Source organism: Ursus arctos, unplaced genomic scaffold, assembly GCF_023065955.2.
Source record: "Ursus arctos isolate Adak ecotype North America unplaced genomic scaffold, UrsArc2.0 scaffold_12, whole genome shotgun sequence".
Classification (NCBI taxonomy): Eukaryota; Metazoa; Chordata; class Mammalia; order Carnivora; family Ursidae; genus Ursus; species Ursus arctos.
In genome coordinates, this window is record NW_026622786.1 from 65,403,493 (window position 1) to 65,421,696 (window position 18,204).

General features: G+C 36.3%; 1 protein-coding gene across 5 annotated transcripts in view; it reads left to right on the plus strand.

Moving 5' to 3' along the window:
- Positions 1-18,204, plus strand: part of FAF1 (Fas associated factor 1) — a 486,729-nt gene that overhangs the window by 353,999 nt on the left and 114,526 nt on the right. For all 5 annotated transcript variants that reach the window (XM_048220345.2, XM_048220346.2, XM_057310649.1 and 2 more), the window contains one exon: positions 9,782-9,936. In XM_048220345.2, coding sequence (XP_048076302.1) covers positions 9,782-9,936 — 155 coding nt within the window. The remainder of the gene's footprint in view (positions 1-9,781; positions 9,937-18,204) is intronic.

Sequence of the window (18,204 nt, forward strand, 5' to 3'; positions counted from 1 at the left end):
AAGTTTGGTCTCTATAGTATTTCAGTTGTAAATTTCAAGAAATCTGTTTCATATCTGATCTTAAACATTAAAAATAAGAGGTATGGTAGAAAGCATTCTAATCAAAATTCTTATATTTGGGTTCTGGTTTTTCATTTACTAGCTATCTCCCATTAACCAGATTACTCTTCTCCTCTGATCATCAGTTTCTGCATTTAAAAATTTGTATTGTAATACATTTAAAAATTTGTATTGTAATACATTTAAAAATTTGTATTGTAATACAAATTTTCTGTTAAACAATCACAAGATTGTTTAACAGAAAATTAACATATTTGAAACATCTTCAAAATGTATGTGACACATCTTTAAGATTGTTTGCCTATAAGTAGGTGGACATTGACTAAATCAGGCAAATTTGGATTGGAAACTAGGCCCTGATACTGACTGAGCTATGTAAGCCTCCATTTTACTTTCTCCGAAATAGAGCTAAAAATACCTTGACAATTAACCCACCTTGGAAAATGAGTCCTTACATTAACAGTAACCAAGTTATTCAGATATACATGTTAGAGAAGATGAATAGGCCTGTTTAATTGGTGTATATGGTACTTTTAAGGGAACAGAAGAGGATAGGGCTAAAATAAAGAAGTAGACTGGGTCTACTCATTATAGAAATCCTGAAGACCAGCTAAAGACTTTTGGTGTTGGAAAGTTTTCAAAGAGGGTAACACTGTCAGAGCTGTGCCATAGACATAAGCAATGTGGTAGTAGTTTGTAGGATGGATTGGAGGAGAGAAATTGGTAGCAGTGAGACTGAGCAACTGTATACATTTGTATATGTATAGTTGTGGAATGTCAGGCATTGGTTAGAAAATCATAGTACAGTAATAGCACAGTGTAGTTCACAAACTTTTTGGCTCCTAAATTTCACAGCCTATTAGCTTTTGTGTACCTTTTTATACCTATGTATCTTCTAGTATCCTGATTCTCCCACACCCTCCTCGAAGTGCCTAATACTGCTTCTGAAATAGACCTAGGCTAATGTGTTCTGGCCTTTTTTTCCTTTGTGGAGCATTTCAATAGAATCTGTTGATTTTATATTTGCCTGAGGAACCTATATTAAGAAAATCAAAGTATTTCTGATGTTAAGTAGTGTATAGTATCTTTATTAAAGATATTGGAAACTTAAATTTCTCTAGCATATACAATATGAAGAACTCCATAAATCAGTAAGAAGACAGCAACCCATTAAGGGTAAGCAATGTAAGCAGGTACTTAGCAGAAAATATGAAAAGATGTTCATATTTTCCATACTACAAAAAAATACAGATTAAAACTGTACTAATGTATCATTTTCACATATCACAATAGCAGAATTTTTTCTGCATGTGTACCTAAGCATATAAGAAATAAGATAAATACAAGGATATTTATTATAGCATTGTTTATAATAGCAAAAAATTGGAAATACTTTAAATGTCATTCACACAATGGAATACTATGTGACCATTAAAAAGAATGAAGCCACTTCATATATATTGATGTGGACTGATGTTCAGGATACTTTGTGAAGTGAAAAAAGTAGGGTGCATAACAGTGTGTATAGTACATCTTTTGTGTTGTAAAAATTATGTGTGTACGTAGATTATAAAAAATACAAAATACATCGACCAACCACCTGCTATGACTTCAACCATCCTGGGTCTCAAATATATGTAATATGGCACACATGGCATTTCAGATAGATGTATACTTCACTCTTGCACTATTAAAAATACCAGTAGGCTATCCTGTATGGGTTAAATGGACTGGACCACATGCTAACAGTGATGGCTCTCCCTGATCTTTGCATGAAGCAACCTCCATGTCTTCTTTTGCCTTCATGCCTACTTGGCCTTTTGAAAGCAGTGTTCCCCTCCACCCTTCTCACTAACCAGATGTATAAGATGGAGCTTTCTGAATAGCCAGTTAGGTCATTTGCGTTACACTAGTGTTAATTACAGGCCCTTAAAGTGTAATTCAGGGCCCATTGGAGGCTGTGAGGTCTTTCTGATGGACCATGAACTGATCCATAAATGCATATCTTTTCTTTAGATCTTCTGGGTTAATGGTACAGTTCCATGGACTATCATTTTTATATATGACTAAGGATTTCTTATAGTTAGTCTATTGTAAGAGTTAAGATTGGGTTTGGTTGCTTGTAACAGAAAAATAAAAATTAATAGTGGCTTAAACAAAATAGAAATTAATTTCTCTATTCCCTTCAGGAAGTGCAAAGGTAGTCTGTCCAGACCTGGTATGGTGTATCACAGAGTCAGAAACGCAGGTTTCACGTTGCTCCACTGTGTGGTATAGTTCAGGTTATGTCATGATTCTGGTTGACTACAGGAGATTGAACTAGCACTTCTGCTTGCATTAACTAGAACTTGGTTACACAGCCACATTTGTTTAAATGGAGGCTGAGAAATGTATTCTTTACTTCAGTCAGCCATTAATCCAACTTAAAAAAAATACATAAGAGATTTCCTCACGAAGATGTGGAAAATATTTAGGGACTACAGTCTTCACCATTCCTATTAAATGAGTAGTTAAGAGTTACTACCATTCTACATGCTTAAACTTAGCTTGTTTTTATAATTCACAGTGTTCTACTTTGAAATCTGCCAGACAGTACTTGACAGTAGTAAAAAGTTACTGAACACGTACACCCACAAATCATTAGAATTCCTATGATTTGGGACGCCTGGGTGGCTCAGTTGTTAAACGTCTGCTTTCGGCTCAGGTCATGATCCCGGGGTCCTGGGATCGAGCCCCACATCGGGCTCCCTGATTGGTGGGAAGCCTGCTTCTCCCTCTTCCTCTGCCGCTCCCCCTGCTTGTGCTCTCTTTCGCTGTCTCTCTCTCTGTGTCAGATAAAAATTCTTAAAAAAAAAAAAATTCCTGTGATTTTTCAGCAAGAATGCATTATTATCTATATATTTTAAATTAAAAATTACTATTAATACATCTCCAGTTCTTTATTGCTGTGGTTCCCCCACCCCCTGGAGTACGGAAGTGATGAGATGGGTTGGCTATGGGTGCTTTTTCTCTTCCTCAGTGGCCTAAAAGTGGGAGAAGGAAGTGTTTGTGTACCATTGCTTTTCAAAGTGTGTACCTCACATTCCTCCACATTCATGTTGTTCCACCTGTTTAACAGACCGACCAGGGGTAGTGTTATTCTTCTCAGAAGAGAAGATCAAAGAATGCTGCCTGTACTTTTATGAGGCTGCTCTTCCAGTCCTTGGTACTCCTTCCAGGCGTTCACTTAGAAAACCAATGGATGAGATCTTTGATCTGATCCGAAACTGCCTACTTTCTTGCCTCCGTAATCCCTCTCCCGGCCTCCCCAAAGAGCTTGCCTGCTTCTCTGTGTTTGCTGTAGTAGCCAATCACTTGAACTTCTAATTTCCTTATTTGTAAAAACTTCAGTCATATGTTGGTTTTCCTCAAAAATATTTTATGACCTGAGTATTACAGTCTGAACAATGAAAACTGATAAAGCTCTGTACCCAATGAACATTTGTCAGCTTATTTTATGAAGGGTGTTTGGTTTTACTTTACGCTTTTTTTTCGTTTGTGTAACCTGTGACTTTCATATGAGAATTCAGCCTACATGAGGTTCAAATACATTTGTGTCCTTAAGATTTCAGAGTGCTATCCCAGTATCTCCTTCAGGAAGTGAGAAGAAAAAGACACCATCTTGACATCACCTTACCTTCAATATCTGGCTATTTCCTTTTGGAACCTCTCCGACTGGTTGCTTGGTCCCTGAACTCCGCTTTGGGAGCCAAAAATGCAGAGTGTCAACTATTCTTTCCACAAATCAATCAACACTGATTCTTCACTCTTTAAAAGTTACTAGCTTGGAGTTCTTTGAACATGCAGGCTGCTGACATTACTGGTCCTTACCAAACTTTACTCTCTGCTTTTTTTTTTTTTTTCATTCTTCTTATCCTCACTGATTTAAATTTAAAATTTAGCTCAAATCAAAGATAAGTCAGTTACTATATCCTGCTTTTAAAATTTAGCTCAAGTATTCCCTTCATAAAGAAGCAGCTGGGTTCCTGGGTGGTTCGGTTGGCTAAGTGTCTGCCTTCAGCTCAGGTCGTGATCTCGGGGTCCTGGTATCGAGTCCTGCATTAGGCTCCTTGCTCAATGGGGAATCTGCTTCTCCTCCTCCCTCTCCCCCTCCCCCCTGCTCATGCATGCTCTGTCTCTCAAATAAATAAATAAAATCTTAAAAAAAAAAAGCAGCAGCCATTCAGTGTTCATACTTAGACCCTAGGACTGCCTCTATTACAGCACTTACGTTACCACTCCCATCTAGACAGAGTGTGGAACTTCTGACCTCCAGAGCTATATGGCACCCAAAGCACAAAAAAGTGAAGTGGCTTTCCTAAGGTCACATAGCCAGGAGGTGGCAAAGCAGGAATTTGAACCAGACGGTGTGGCTTCATGGTGCCCTGCCTCTAATCTCACCTTGTAGTTATATCGAGTCCTGGTTGGATGCTGGGCTGGGCCTATGAACATTCATATATAGGAATAGGGTTATAGAAGTGGGTAGTGTACTGGAATGATCCTAATTGGAGCCGATAGTTGGGGAAATTTGAATATGGACTTTATATTAGATGATATTGTAACAATATTGAATGTCTAAGGTATGATAAAAATATTATGGTTATGTAAAGGAATGTCGTTTCTTAGGAGACAGACACTGAAGTATTTAAGGTGGAGGTGTCAAGATGTGTACAACTTTAAATGTTTCAGGGAAGAAGGCATATAATGAATGATACAACAAATATGGCAAATGTTAATAATTGTTAAACCTAGGTAAAGGGTAAGTGAATGTTTATTGTTGTATCAGTGTATTAGGTCTTTGTATCAGTAAACCATTCCCAAACTTAAAACCAAAAAAAATAATAATAATAATAGTGATGTGATTCTGATTATTATGGTGATGATAATCATGATAGAAAAGAAGGAAACAGAAATAAAGTTAGGTCCCAATTTACATAAAGGAAATTGTTTTATTTTTAATGTATTTTAATTCTTACACTGAAAAATTTATGAACTACCATTTATAGAAATTATTTATCCTATCGACTGTAAAATTTTTGAGAACACAGACCATGGATGTTCTGGTACTCAAAAAGAAACTAGAAAACTTCCTTTTCAGTCCATCAGCAAATATTTTCTGAGTGTCTGCTCTGTGCCTGGCTTATTTTGAGACATAGCCAGCTCATTTCTTCCAGCTCTAATGTTCTATGGTTCTGTAATGCTAAGTGTCTAAATACAATAGCTACTGTAGCTCAAAGCCAAATCACATTGGTTGCTATCAGCTTGGCATTTCCTAAGCATCAACTTAGTACCTTAACTCTTGGATTTGAATGTGAAGGTTAGTGAGGCCCTGAAGGCAGGGACACAATTTAGCATCCCAAACATTATTGCTAATAAGAGAAATGAAGGAGCTTCATAATCTTTAATAAATTTTCATGGCTATCATTTCTCTTGAAATTGCTTTCAAACCCTTTATTTTGCATGGATAGTTCTGGAATCTTCATCCTAACAACTACATGTCATTCAGTGCTTACTATGGGCGAGGTGTTGTAAAGGAGGTACTTTACCTGCTTTATCTACAGTTCTTGGAACAAACACCTATCTTGCCCCATGGTCACACAGCTGGTAAGTGCAAAACTGGATTTAGCACAAAGCTTTTTTTTTTTTTTTACCTTTACACTATGTTACCAAAACCTAGATCACAAAGAGGGAATCTGAGGAGAATGTAGCTGCGCTGCTTGCCTTTGTCTACCAGACTTATACCCTCTCTGCCAAATTAGAAAGACAAACAAAATGATTTTTTTAAGTGTTCCATTCTTATCACTTATCATATGGTACTGCAATTAAATTTTTGCTTCCCCATACACCGCCCCCCCCCCCAACTCTTTGAGGTCAAGGAAACTTTGTTTTATTCATCTTTGTGTTCTCAATGCCTAACACATCAGTGCTCCGTAAATGTTATTGAACTAAATTATTAATGGGCCAAAGAGAAAAATGGTTACAGTAATGGAAAACAAAACATTTTCTCATGATTTTCCTATGTACTAGATGTCCTTTCTTCACAAAAGCAGTTTTCTAATATGCTGAACCCAGTTCTCACTGTTTGGGCCTATGTTTAATTGAGCTCAATAAAATAATCAGAAATCAGAGTCTGGGGCTCATTTAGCTGTGCCTATAATCTAATCAGAGATTTATGTAGCCCAAATTTAGTAGCATTGCATATTATTAAGAGTTTTTTGCTTATTACTACTGTCAAAATAGCAGAAGAAAAATTTTTTTGAAAGCTTATTATGTTAGAGAGAAAAGATCATTTTAGAATTATTCAGTTTCCCTTTTCAAAGCTACTATGGGAGCCCCCCCAGCCTGAAGATTCTCTGCTGATTACTCTCTTTATCATCCCTTTTCTCACAGGTTAGAGCTTCAAGTGAGAATTTTTTTTTTAAGTGTGTTTTCCTGGCATCTCATGTTTAACAGTGTCAGGGGTTTGTGTCCCTGGAACGAAAACTGTTTCTCCAGAGCCTTTTTTCTCTCAGCTTCCAGTGAAAAGAGGGGCGAGGCGAGCCAGTCGCTTACCACAAAGCAATGCCACCACAAAGGAAAGATTAAGGGTTTAGAGAGAGGTCAATGTGGGTTTTTCTCTAACTAAACACTTTCCTAAAGTTTCCTTGTGGAAAAATAATGAAGTCATCTCAGAGTTTTTAAAGAATTTTTATTTCTTTTTCACCGTCTGCATTCGCTTGTCTTCTCAGCATGGATGTTTAATCTTCCTAGGCTTTGTGAATTGGCCCAAATGAATAAGTAGTGAGCTGTCTCTCTAGGAGCTAGGGGCTTATTCTAAGGGCCTAATCACTGAGTAAACACATCTTTGCCCTCCCTCTCACAACTGCGATATAATAGTCGAGATTCTAGCACAGTAACCTGGATATTGCAGGGACCAATGCTTTGAAATGCAGAATGGTTGATCCTCCAAAACAGACAGTGCCTGATCTTCGCCTGCCTCTTTCTTCTTTTTTAAATTAAATATTGCCAAAGAGATGCTGTTTTATTGCTTGATATTGTGCATTAGTGCCCTGGATTTCCAAGTTTAGTTTCAGTCAACACTGTCGGCTGCACTTATAGGGAACTCTGCATGTTGGGTTTCTTAGTAGCCTCTTCGGCACATGTGTGTTTGGTTTGGAAGAGCATTTAAATTAAATCAGTGAGATAGCAATGTAAATCGCTAATCTCTTTCCCAAAGTCTAAATGTTCCATTGCAGCGTTCTTGAGAGAAATGGGTGTTTTAAAGATTTAGCCATTGCCATTGTTTGGTTAGAAATATGCTGATTTAAAAGTGGACAGCTCTCTTGTTCCCAGTGTCTCATTAAATGTAGTTGCTGAGATACGATCAAGCAGAATTAGAGGTTGACATCCCTCTGTCTATTCAGCTAGAGAGCTCCGAAGAAGAGGAGCTCTGAATTTGTTAGTGCTGCCAGGTTCACGTTCCTTTCCCTAAAGCAGCAGATTTCTAGAGTCTTTTACTGAAAGTGGTTTGGCATGCTGCTGCCATTTGGTGTCTTTTTTGCCAGGGGGTTGATAATCAGCATTCAAGTTTCTTTCATCAAACATGCCGAGACCCATGCTAGCTTTAGGGATGCAAAGAAGACTGAAAGAGACCCAGTCCTCACCCTTGAGAGACTTTGTCTACAGGGGAAACTGATAAACAATGATGATACTAACTGGGAAGAGATAGAGGGCCAGAAAAGGAAGCTCTTAACTCTGCCAGAGGGAATCAGGGAAGGTTTCATAGAGGCATTTGCTTTGAGACTTAAAGGATGAGCAGGAATTTACCAGATAAGTATCTCTTCAACTGTGTATCTGATTACAAACTTCCGAGAAGCCAGCTACTGTTACCTGCAGACACCAGCATGAATGTAGAAACCCTGGGTCTTTCTTCCTCACCATTTTGTCACCATTGCTTCCTCCTTGGCCCGACACAGTATTTCAACAAATGCTTGTTGAACGAATGATTAAGTGAATTGACACATGGAAACAGCTAGTGTTGGAGTTACTGAGCTACTTATGCTCAGGAATGCTGTCCTTATTCCTATTACCTGTTGTGTCTGAGGCCCCAGAAGCACTAATGTGTGAGCAGTGGCCAGTCTGGCATGTTCATATTCTGTGAGCACTCCAAGCCTTGACTACAGTATGGTTGATTTTCGTACTACTGCTGTAGTATCAAAGAAAGAATACTAGGCTTGGCGTCAGGAATCCAGGATGTACTACTTATTTACTAGTTGTAGTAAAATTTAGGACAAGTCTGCTTTCTAAACCCCAGTTTCCTTGTATGCTAATAAAGTTAAGAATACTATTTTACAGTCTTATTCTGGAGATTAAAGTAGAGAATGGGTGTGTAACTAACAGTGCCTCCTATTCTGAGTGGATGCTTTTGAGATCTTCATCTACCTAGGTACCTCTGGCTACCCTCATCTAGTACAGAATTTACCTTTGAAGAAAATATTTTAATGATTATTATTATTATTACAATTTGGATTATTTATCAGGATAGTTCCAAGCATCAAACTTCAATATCCTTTCATCAACATGAACCTTATATTTTTCTGTAAATGTACTGCTTTCTTTGGAATCCCACACAGTGAGTTTTTCTTTATTATCATCACATCCTTATTTAATATAAAGGGAAAGACCCTAAGCGTCCTTAAAATTTTCCTTTGCCAGAATTTCACAGACTGGTTTGTATATTGTCTTTACCATAAAATTTTATCTTTCTGTTTCCTGGCAACTGACTCTTCTTAAACCTCCCCGCTCTTCTACAAGGTGGCACCAAGAAGTTCATCAATAACAATGTAGGCTCTTTAATCATCATTGTCATTGTTGTTGTTAAAGCTGACATGTTGCAAATTGTGTTGCTCAATTTCAGTTTTTAGTTTCAATTATTTTATTGACTATCCAACTATGACAGAGGACACTTTTAAGAGAGCATATGCCATTTTTTCAAAGCAAGTTTTATCAAGCAAAGGGGAAGGAATAATTCTCCATATGAGAAACCACAGGGACATTTTCTGAAATACAGACTAGAAAGAATTCATGTGAAGTGAACTATTTTCTACCATCCTTCCATTGGCAGTTAGATGTTACATGCTCTTACGTAAGGACTTTAATATGAGAACACATTAAGGGCTTTGAAATTACCTGTGGAAGTAAAATACAACTTCATTTCAGACCTTTTCCTTTCAAGTAGAAGAGACTTTCCAGTGTTCAGATTAAAAACAAAAAATACTAAGAGAGATTTTGGCAACCAATCTTAATCAGTACTTTTTCTGTGTACAAAGTTGAATAGTTCAAAATTAATTTTCTCTTTGTAAAGTATGTTTTAATATGAAGAATTGTAAATCAATTTTATTTAAAGAAAATGCAATTCTGTTGCATATTCTGCTTGAGATAGTCTTGCCCGTGTTAACAGGAATCTGTGACAGTGGTCTGTAAAACAGAATATAATCATCCTAGCCTCTTTAGGGTATAAGGAAGCAAAATTTATTCATATTAGTAAATGCCATAGGAACTCCAACTGTCAGGTACTCTTTCAAAGGGAGTAGCATTTAATTTTTGTCTTTGCCGTTTATATTAACCAATTATGCTTTTCCAAATTCAAGAAATCTTACATTAATGGATATTTTAATTCATCAGTCTTTTCTCCTCTTTTCAGAGAAAGCTTCTTGCTATCTACCTCCACCATGATGAAAGTGTATTAACCAACGTGTTCTGCTCACAAATGCTTTGTGCTGAATCTATTGTCTCTTATCTGAGTCAAAATTTTATAACCTGGGCTTGGGATCTGACAAAGGACGCCAACAGAGCAAGGTAATACTGTTGTTCGCAAGTTATAATTTGGGCTTCTATTTTTTAAAAAAAGTTATCATTGTATTTGGTTTCTTATCATCATAAGCATTTTCATCCTCAGCACTAAATTCTCTACTATTACATTAAATTATATAAAAGCTATTTGTTGTAGCTAACACGCAGTTATTTACAATGGGAAAATATACCTTAATTTATAAAAGATTTCTAAATCCAATAATAACCCAAAAAAACAAAACCAAAATACATTGTTTTCATCTTTTTGCAGTAAAACTGGTACGGTACATTTCTATGTACTGTATATTCTAATGTTTTCATCTGTTGTTGAATATTTAGAGAGAATCTGTTTTTAATAATGTTCAGAAAAAGCAAGGCAAGTCTAACATATAATCTTAGTGGTAAGCTTATTTTTTAATAATTCCAGTGAAGAAGGCAGGATATTCTGGACTAGTCCATGGAGTTGGTAATAGCTTAACTCTAGCATATACTAATTGATGTAATCGCTTTATTGCACACATTCTTTTGCACACATCCATATTCTCAGTAGGAAAAAAATTCTTTTCTAGCTGTCAGGATAAATTTACTTAATTTGTTAATCATAACATCTATAAATGATGAATAATTCTTCATATTTTGCCTGTTTGAGTTTCCCATCTGAAATACATTTCATCATGTTTAATTACACATGTGGCCATAACATCCAGTGATGTTACTTTGGGTGTGTTAACACAATAATAATCACAGGCTGCTGGTTTATGAACAGGGAGATTAAATTAATTCATTTCAAGGCAAGCCTATTGTAGTTACCTAATTTAAATGATTATAGAACAATTAGAAATCATCTGATTTGTTTTTTTATTATTTTAGAGCTCACTGAATTTTTGCTCATCATTTAGACTTTGTTTTATGTAATCTGAACCTGAAAAGAAAGATGATTCTTCCCTTAAATGTGAAGCAAAAGAATGTTGAAGCAATTTCTTCATCTAATACTTCATTTCTTTAAGCAAATGGTTAGGAAATTTCACAGGATGACTTCGTTCTGCATTGGAAATGTTCCCTGTTATACATAAATAAAGAACCTTTAGCACCTGTATTTGTTTAAATTAAATCAGGTTATTATTCACACTCAGTTAAAGGTGATGAAAAGCAGTGCCAAAAACAGATAAAAATGCAGCATCGAAGGTCTTTCATGAGGCAAAATACATAGACTGGAGACTTGGCTAAATCTTTCACCATTCACTGGCAGTAAGGAATCTCCTCCTTTCCTTTTATCCACAACTTGATGGAGAAGGAAACACTATTTCTAAACCATCTGTAGTGGCTAAGTTCAGCAGGCTACCTGCTGTTATTTTGTTCTATCTTCCATTTAATTCCTTAGTTCCTTTTATTTTACAATGACAAAAAATTGCAGTGTAGTTTCTTTTGAAAAACAGTGTTTGAGGGGTTTTTTTTATGACTGGCAATCAACAGCCATGTAATTGCTTTGTTATGTTTTACTAAAGAAGTCTGTTAAGTAGCACAACTTTGATACACTAGTAATAAGAGTTTGCAGGTTACAGAGACACCTGTGGTGACCAAAGCGACAGAAGCTGCTTATTAGAAAGAGCCAGTACAGCTGTGTCCTATTAACTCCTTATGACACTTTTTTTAAAACACAAAATAAAGGCCTTGTTTAAGGCTTTAGAGCTATTTCTCAATGGATTGCAGGACTGGCTATGAGGTATGATAGGCTATTTCAGTCTACATTTTTAAAAATATGGTATCATTATTATTATTATCATTACAATCATGAAAATGAAAAGAAGTGATATTAAACACTAAAAACAGAAACACGTGGGAACTTGCTTTCATAAATATTTATAGGAACAAGAAATAGGGCCAATGGGGAGAAAGAGAATGTTACAATTTCTGGAATTTAAGATACTTGGCAATCCTTACTCAAAATCAAATTCTATCCATATTACAAATTAAAAACTATTTTAAGTTAAGATATTATTTCTCTCTATAAAGCAAAAGAATTATGTAGATGCTTTTCATGTATAGCTCCTCATTATTATTGTTAAGGCAAATGGAAAAGTACACATTTTACACACACAAGATAAAAATTCGTTGGAATGGCATATCCATAAAAGAGAGTAAAAGTGGATTTCTTTGTGCTATATCAAACTGTAAGAAAATCTTAATTAATTAGTCTGATTTATTGTCCCAAAAAAGGATTAGTTTAGCGCCGGTTTTCTGACCACCTATCATAAATTCATCTAAATATAATTGTCTAATTGAGTTTCTGTCTTTGTGATCTTAGATTTTTTAGCATCACATTTTATCCAGAGGTGTTTGTCAGAAAAATTCGTTGCATTAAACAATGAATCATGGAACAGTACATCAAAAACTAATGGTGTACTGTATGGTGACTAACATAACATAATAAAAAAAAATTATTGCGTTATCCATTTGAAGCTATTAACAGTGAGTAACAAAACCTCAAATTTTCACCCTCAATTCAGTAAAAGACTGCTGCACTAATATTTACCGGTCAGCGAGCTACATTTCAAAAGTTGCTGTGCCATCATTTGCATATTACCAGAGTTAAAATATGACAGATTAATATGTGAAAATATAGAAGAGATTTCTAGGCATTACAAACAAGATTGTTGCTGTTAGTTTCCTGTTAACTGTGATTTTTTCTTATGACAAATGTAAAAGTTTGGAAATAAATTCCTTGTGGATGGCTTGTCTCATTCCGTTTCTGGTTCAAACTGAGCCTAGTTCATACTGATCAACACATTTTAAAAATCCTGAGCCTGTAAGCTGGCTGGTCTGGATGACTCCTTAGTGGTTTTCTGGGACTACGCCTGACATGATAGCTGGGAACATTTGTGTCCAAGATGGGGAGGGTCTTGCCAAGCAAATTTACTTTTCCTTAAGAAGTACTCTGCTAAACCTACAGAAACATTAGTCATCCTCATTTTACTGTGAATCTCTCATGTGTGGAAGATAAGTGAAGGATTTTGAACTAAGGGAATGCTTTGGTAAAGTTACCAGATTGTGAATGTCCATTGTGGTTATAAGTTAAATTTCCTGATTTCACTAACAAACTAGAATAAAAAGGAAACAGATGTCTATAGAATGTCACTGTTATACACCTCTGTGATGTTGATGATTTAGATTTCCCACCTCCAAAATGATTCTAATAACTTTCTTTCTAAGTTGAATACTTAAGTCGACCAACCTATATCTGTATAAAATGGATTAGAATAATTTCTGGATTGATCTTGGAACATTCCAAATATGAATTGGGACATCAGACTGTAGCAGTAATGATTATGTGCCTATCTTCTCCCTCACTAAATTGTGATCTTCTGGAAAGGCTTGTTCATATAATTTGTCTCATTCAACAAAGCACTTCAAAATACAAAATTCTAGGAGAAAGAAATTCAGTAAGCATTTGGCAAATGAATGTATGCATCCAGTTCCACTAAAGAATATGTTTATAATTTCAGTAGTATATATCTAAATGTAGGCTTCTTTCCTGGAAAACTGTACAGTCTTGTTGGCTGCCATGTCTACTTGGAATTCAGGTCCATTCTTTCTTAAAGCAGTAGGCAGTAAGCCCTTGTTAGTCTTAAGTGCTAGAGGGTATAATTTCCTAAATATCCGTCTGAACAATGATCCTGAAAGAAACAGTAGGGTATAAGTGTAAATGAAAGAGCTAAAAACAGATAATAGTAAACAAGGAGATCCTGCAAATCACTTCTGAAAGTGGCTAAAAAGATATCTTAAGAAACATATATTTCCTTCATGTTTATTCATTGAGTAAACATTTACTAAATATTTCATGTGAACCAGGAATGGTGCTTTGCACTGAGGGTGAGAAGATGAAAAAGACATAGTGCTTAATGCTCAAAATACTCATAGTCTAGTAGGAAGACATAGAGCTAATACGTAATATGAAGTACGCACAAGGTGCTTTGGGAGTACAGGTGAAATTCATAGGGAGTTACTCTACCTGAGTGGGCCAAGGAAGTACTTGAAAGAAATGACACACAGAAACATGAAATTAAAAGTTTTGTTCTTTTTATTTAGAGGTTTTTACATTAGCAGCATTCCTACTTTATTGGGTTGTAGATATTTGCTATTTTTATAAAAGAATATTGGTATTTTTAGCCTCATAATTAAGTATCAGAAATGAAGGATCAGTGGTTTACGTAATTGTGGAGGAGGGGGCCCTGGCCAGCTAATGTAATCATATATGGTCTGAACCAGATTGAGGATTAAGGTCAACCAGCAGGGACGGACAGATCCCAAGCAGTAGTTTTGTAATGATTCATCCCAGTATTGGCATATGCTTATAGGCAGACAATGGAGCAGAAAGCAGATACTGTTTTGGATGTAGAAACATGTAGAAAACCATCATGGATTTAATAATAAAGATATATTTAAGGACAGTCTACTATTAGTGAACAAATGCTTGTGCTATAAAAGAATAATTTTTTTCTTTTTTTTATTAATAATTTTTATTTTGTTACATTAGTCACCATACAGTACATCCCCAGTTTTTTATGCAGTGTTCCATGATTCATTATTTGCATATAACACCCAGTGCACCATGCAATACGTGCCCTCCTTAATACCCATCACCAGCCTATCCCAATCCCCCACCCCCCTCCCCTCTGAAGCCCTCAGTTTGTTTCCCAGAGTCCACAGTCTCTCATGGTTCATTCCCCCTTCTGTTTACCCGCCCTTCATTCTCCCCTTCCTTCTCCTACCGATCTTCCTATTTCTTATGTTCCATAAATGAGTGAAACCATATGATAATTGTCTTTCTCTGCTTGACTAATTTCTTAAAATTCAGGACAGGTATCACGTCTAAGAAGCCTTGTCACTGACCATTCTTCTCTTGCCTCTCAGTCTGACTTAAAATGCACATTCTTTATGCTCCCATAATATCCATATACTAACCTGTATTGATGGAATTCATTACACTGTATGGTTATTGTCTGTCTCCCTCTTAGGTTGTTAGCTCCCCGAGGGAGCTATGTCTATAATCTCAATGTGTTACACAGTGCCTTTGAAAAAGTCAGTGTTATATTGAAAAATAAACAAATAATCTCTAGTAGTCCTATTGAATAATGAGAGAGACCAGCTTGGGTAGTGGAAAGGGTATGCAAATGCTGCTGTACGACTCTAATTGTGTGATCTTCCCCCATAGCCATTAATAGGACTAATAAATCAAAAGCCTTCATTTTCCTTGTAGAATGAACTAACAATGTCCAGACCAGGTACTTTGTTTTCTGCTGCCCCTGGACCACTTTAGAATATTGTGGCCTGTGCTCTGTGTACCAGGTACCCACACACCATCTGGAAAGAGACTTGAATTCTAGCCTAGATGAGTTCATCCAGTGGTTTCAAAGTTTCTTCCCCAGACTCACTAAGTCTCTGATAGCCCTCAGACAATTGGCCCCTCAGATTGGGCCATTCTGGGATGGTATTCTGAGCCTTCTGCAATGGTGATGGCACTGATTAAAGTAAACATGTCCATAGAACCAGAGTGCTAGTCTGGCTACATGATGACATGTGCCAAAGAGCCAGACAAGTTCCATTTGGGCACCATTTGAATTAAATGTAGATAGTACTATATAAAGCACTAGCACAATAACTGTTAATTTCCTTCCCTTTCTTAGAGTTATTTGGACATCTATTGGATACATGGGAACATTGGCACATGGGTGCCCTTGGTGTGAAGCTCTGTTTTGGGCTATAGTTGTTTCATCAAGGAAAGCTACATGACATGTGGCACACTAAACCACCAATAATAAGTGGGTTAATGTGTATCTCTTGTTCTGACCAAGAGGGCCCACAAGGCAAATGTCTCCATTCATCCAGTATAGGTACTGGTTTAGATGATTTAATTCTAGAAAACTTAAACATTGAATTTGACTAGGATAGTGCCAACTGAGGTGACAAGCCAGCTATGAGTTGCTTATATGGAAGTTTCTGAGATGCAAATGTTTAGCACATCAGCATACATGCTACAAAATGTTAAATCAGGCATTGCACACTATTTCTAAGCAATGTTCTGAGTAGCTGCAAACAGTTACCTAGGAATTGCTGACAGTTACACAGGTTGCATGTAACATATACAGAGTGTTACATTAAATTTTGCCTACACAGTTAGTACCAGTGTTCACAGACAGAATTCTATTGCCTGTTAATATTAGCTTTTGAACTTAATGCCCTTGGGTGCAGTATTTCAGATCACTGTAAACTTCTGCTGCTATGCTGACAGGTACTTGTTAGCCTTAATATTCAAGTGATAGTTTTCCACATTACTTAATCTTTGGCAAGAGTTAATTGACTTAAAGCTCTTATTATCAGTAGGCTGTCTTCACCCGCACTTTCCATCTCAGTAATTAGCCATATTCACAGTGGCATACCCTTAATTCCAAACTGCTCAGTGCTTCATGCCTGGCTGAAGCCTAGATGACCATGTTACTCTAACCCTACACCTCCATTTGATCCAGCAAATATAGCCCAGGTGTGGGGTCTGCGTGGGAGACACAAGGAGTGTTAATTTCCAGCTGCTACCCTAGGAGCAGATATGGATTCTGCAAAAGTAGCTGATAAAACAGATGGATATGTTGTGGTCAGGGAACCAAGACTTTGTAAGAGCCCTCATGCCAGATTTCCATATAATTTTCCCCAAACTTCTTTATTCCCTTTGTGCTGCATTTTTCTTCCAATACTTTTAAAGGAAATGTATTGTCATCCTAAACATCCCAGGTCAAGGGCTTAATTAATGCTTTAAAATAAAGGTTCCAAAACACCAGGAGAGTTTGTCATTTTCTCCCTGGTTTGTTTTGTGAAGAGGGAGGAGAGAAGGTGAGGAGGAACCCCTCCTGTTCCATGATTACATCCTACCCACTCATTTTCTCCTTTTCTCCTCTGCTTTTGATTTTTAGTGGCGGTCTTAACAGAATGTCAAGATCAATTTGCAGCATGGTTTAACTCAAGGTTTGCGTTCTGCCAGCAGCAATTGTCCCTGCAAACAATGCCGTGTGTTCTTGTAACTTCAGAAGCTTTTAGAAGGATCATGGCAAGGGCAGCATCTAATGACTTTATTAGTGTAGGGTTTCAAAATGGGCTCCGTAATTGTTCATATCTCTTTGTCAGCAAGTCATAATTACTGCTCAGCATTGTCCAAGGGTGCACTTGCGAATAGTTTTCTAATAGTACTGAAAGGAAGGGAAAGAGGGGAGGATAAAAGGTGATGGCCTCTTACGATTGAGAATAAGCCAGTCTGTATATAGATGATGGCTAAACTGTTTATAATACTTTACTCTTTTTAAAATAGAAGATTATCCTTTTTAAAATGTTCTTTTGGGTTTGAAATGACTAGTTGGGAAGCCTTTTTTACTCTGATTTGGATACTTCGCACACTACTACTTAGCACTACAGTCATAACTGTCTGGTGATGCCTGCATTAAGTCTGAAGCAAGCTATGTATTTTTCCTTGACATTAATCGAATTATTGCTGTTTAGGAAATGTGCGTTTAACTCAGATACAGTTTTCTATGTGTTTTCACAGTCTATGTGAAAACTAGTGTTAGAAAAGAACAATACAAAAGTGATCATTGTTGACAAGACAGTCCAAAAGAACAATATTGTAAGTTTTTATTACATCTTATTTTTCTCATGCACTAGACCTTTCTTGTTACTCTTTTGGTATTCTCCTTGGTCTTTCTGCTAAGCCCTTTGTGTTTTGAATATTCGAAGTATCTTGATTATAAGAGTCACAGAATTAAAAGAATGATTGCCTTCTCAAGATGTACGGAGGTTCAGCTTAATGCCAAGTCTTTGTGCTCTGTTGAATTTTTTCCCGTTCTTTGACTCTCTAAATTAATGTACAGTTCTTTGCAAGTATTCACTCCCAATAGCTAGTTATCCTAGTATTTTAGAATATACAGATTCAAATAAATATGACTGCCAGAGATTTTTAATCCATTGTTTATATAGAATAAAAAACATGAGTTATCTAATGAAACAAATTCTAAAAATAAGACATCTCCAAAATGAAATACCATTTTTTTAAGTAATATATACCCCATCATGGCTTTTGCCTTTCTTCTTGCCTAGAATTGAAAAGATCTCAAGAGATTTATTTTTTTTCTTAACTGCTTTGTTAGAATTAATAATTTTTATATTCCTGGTTGTTTCTGAAGATTTTTTACTGATCATATCATCTACGCCACTTAAATCAGTAGTACAGTTCTC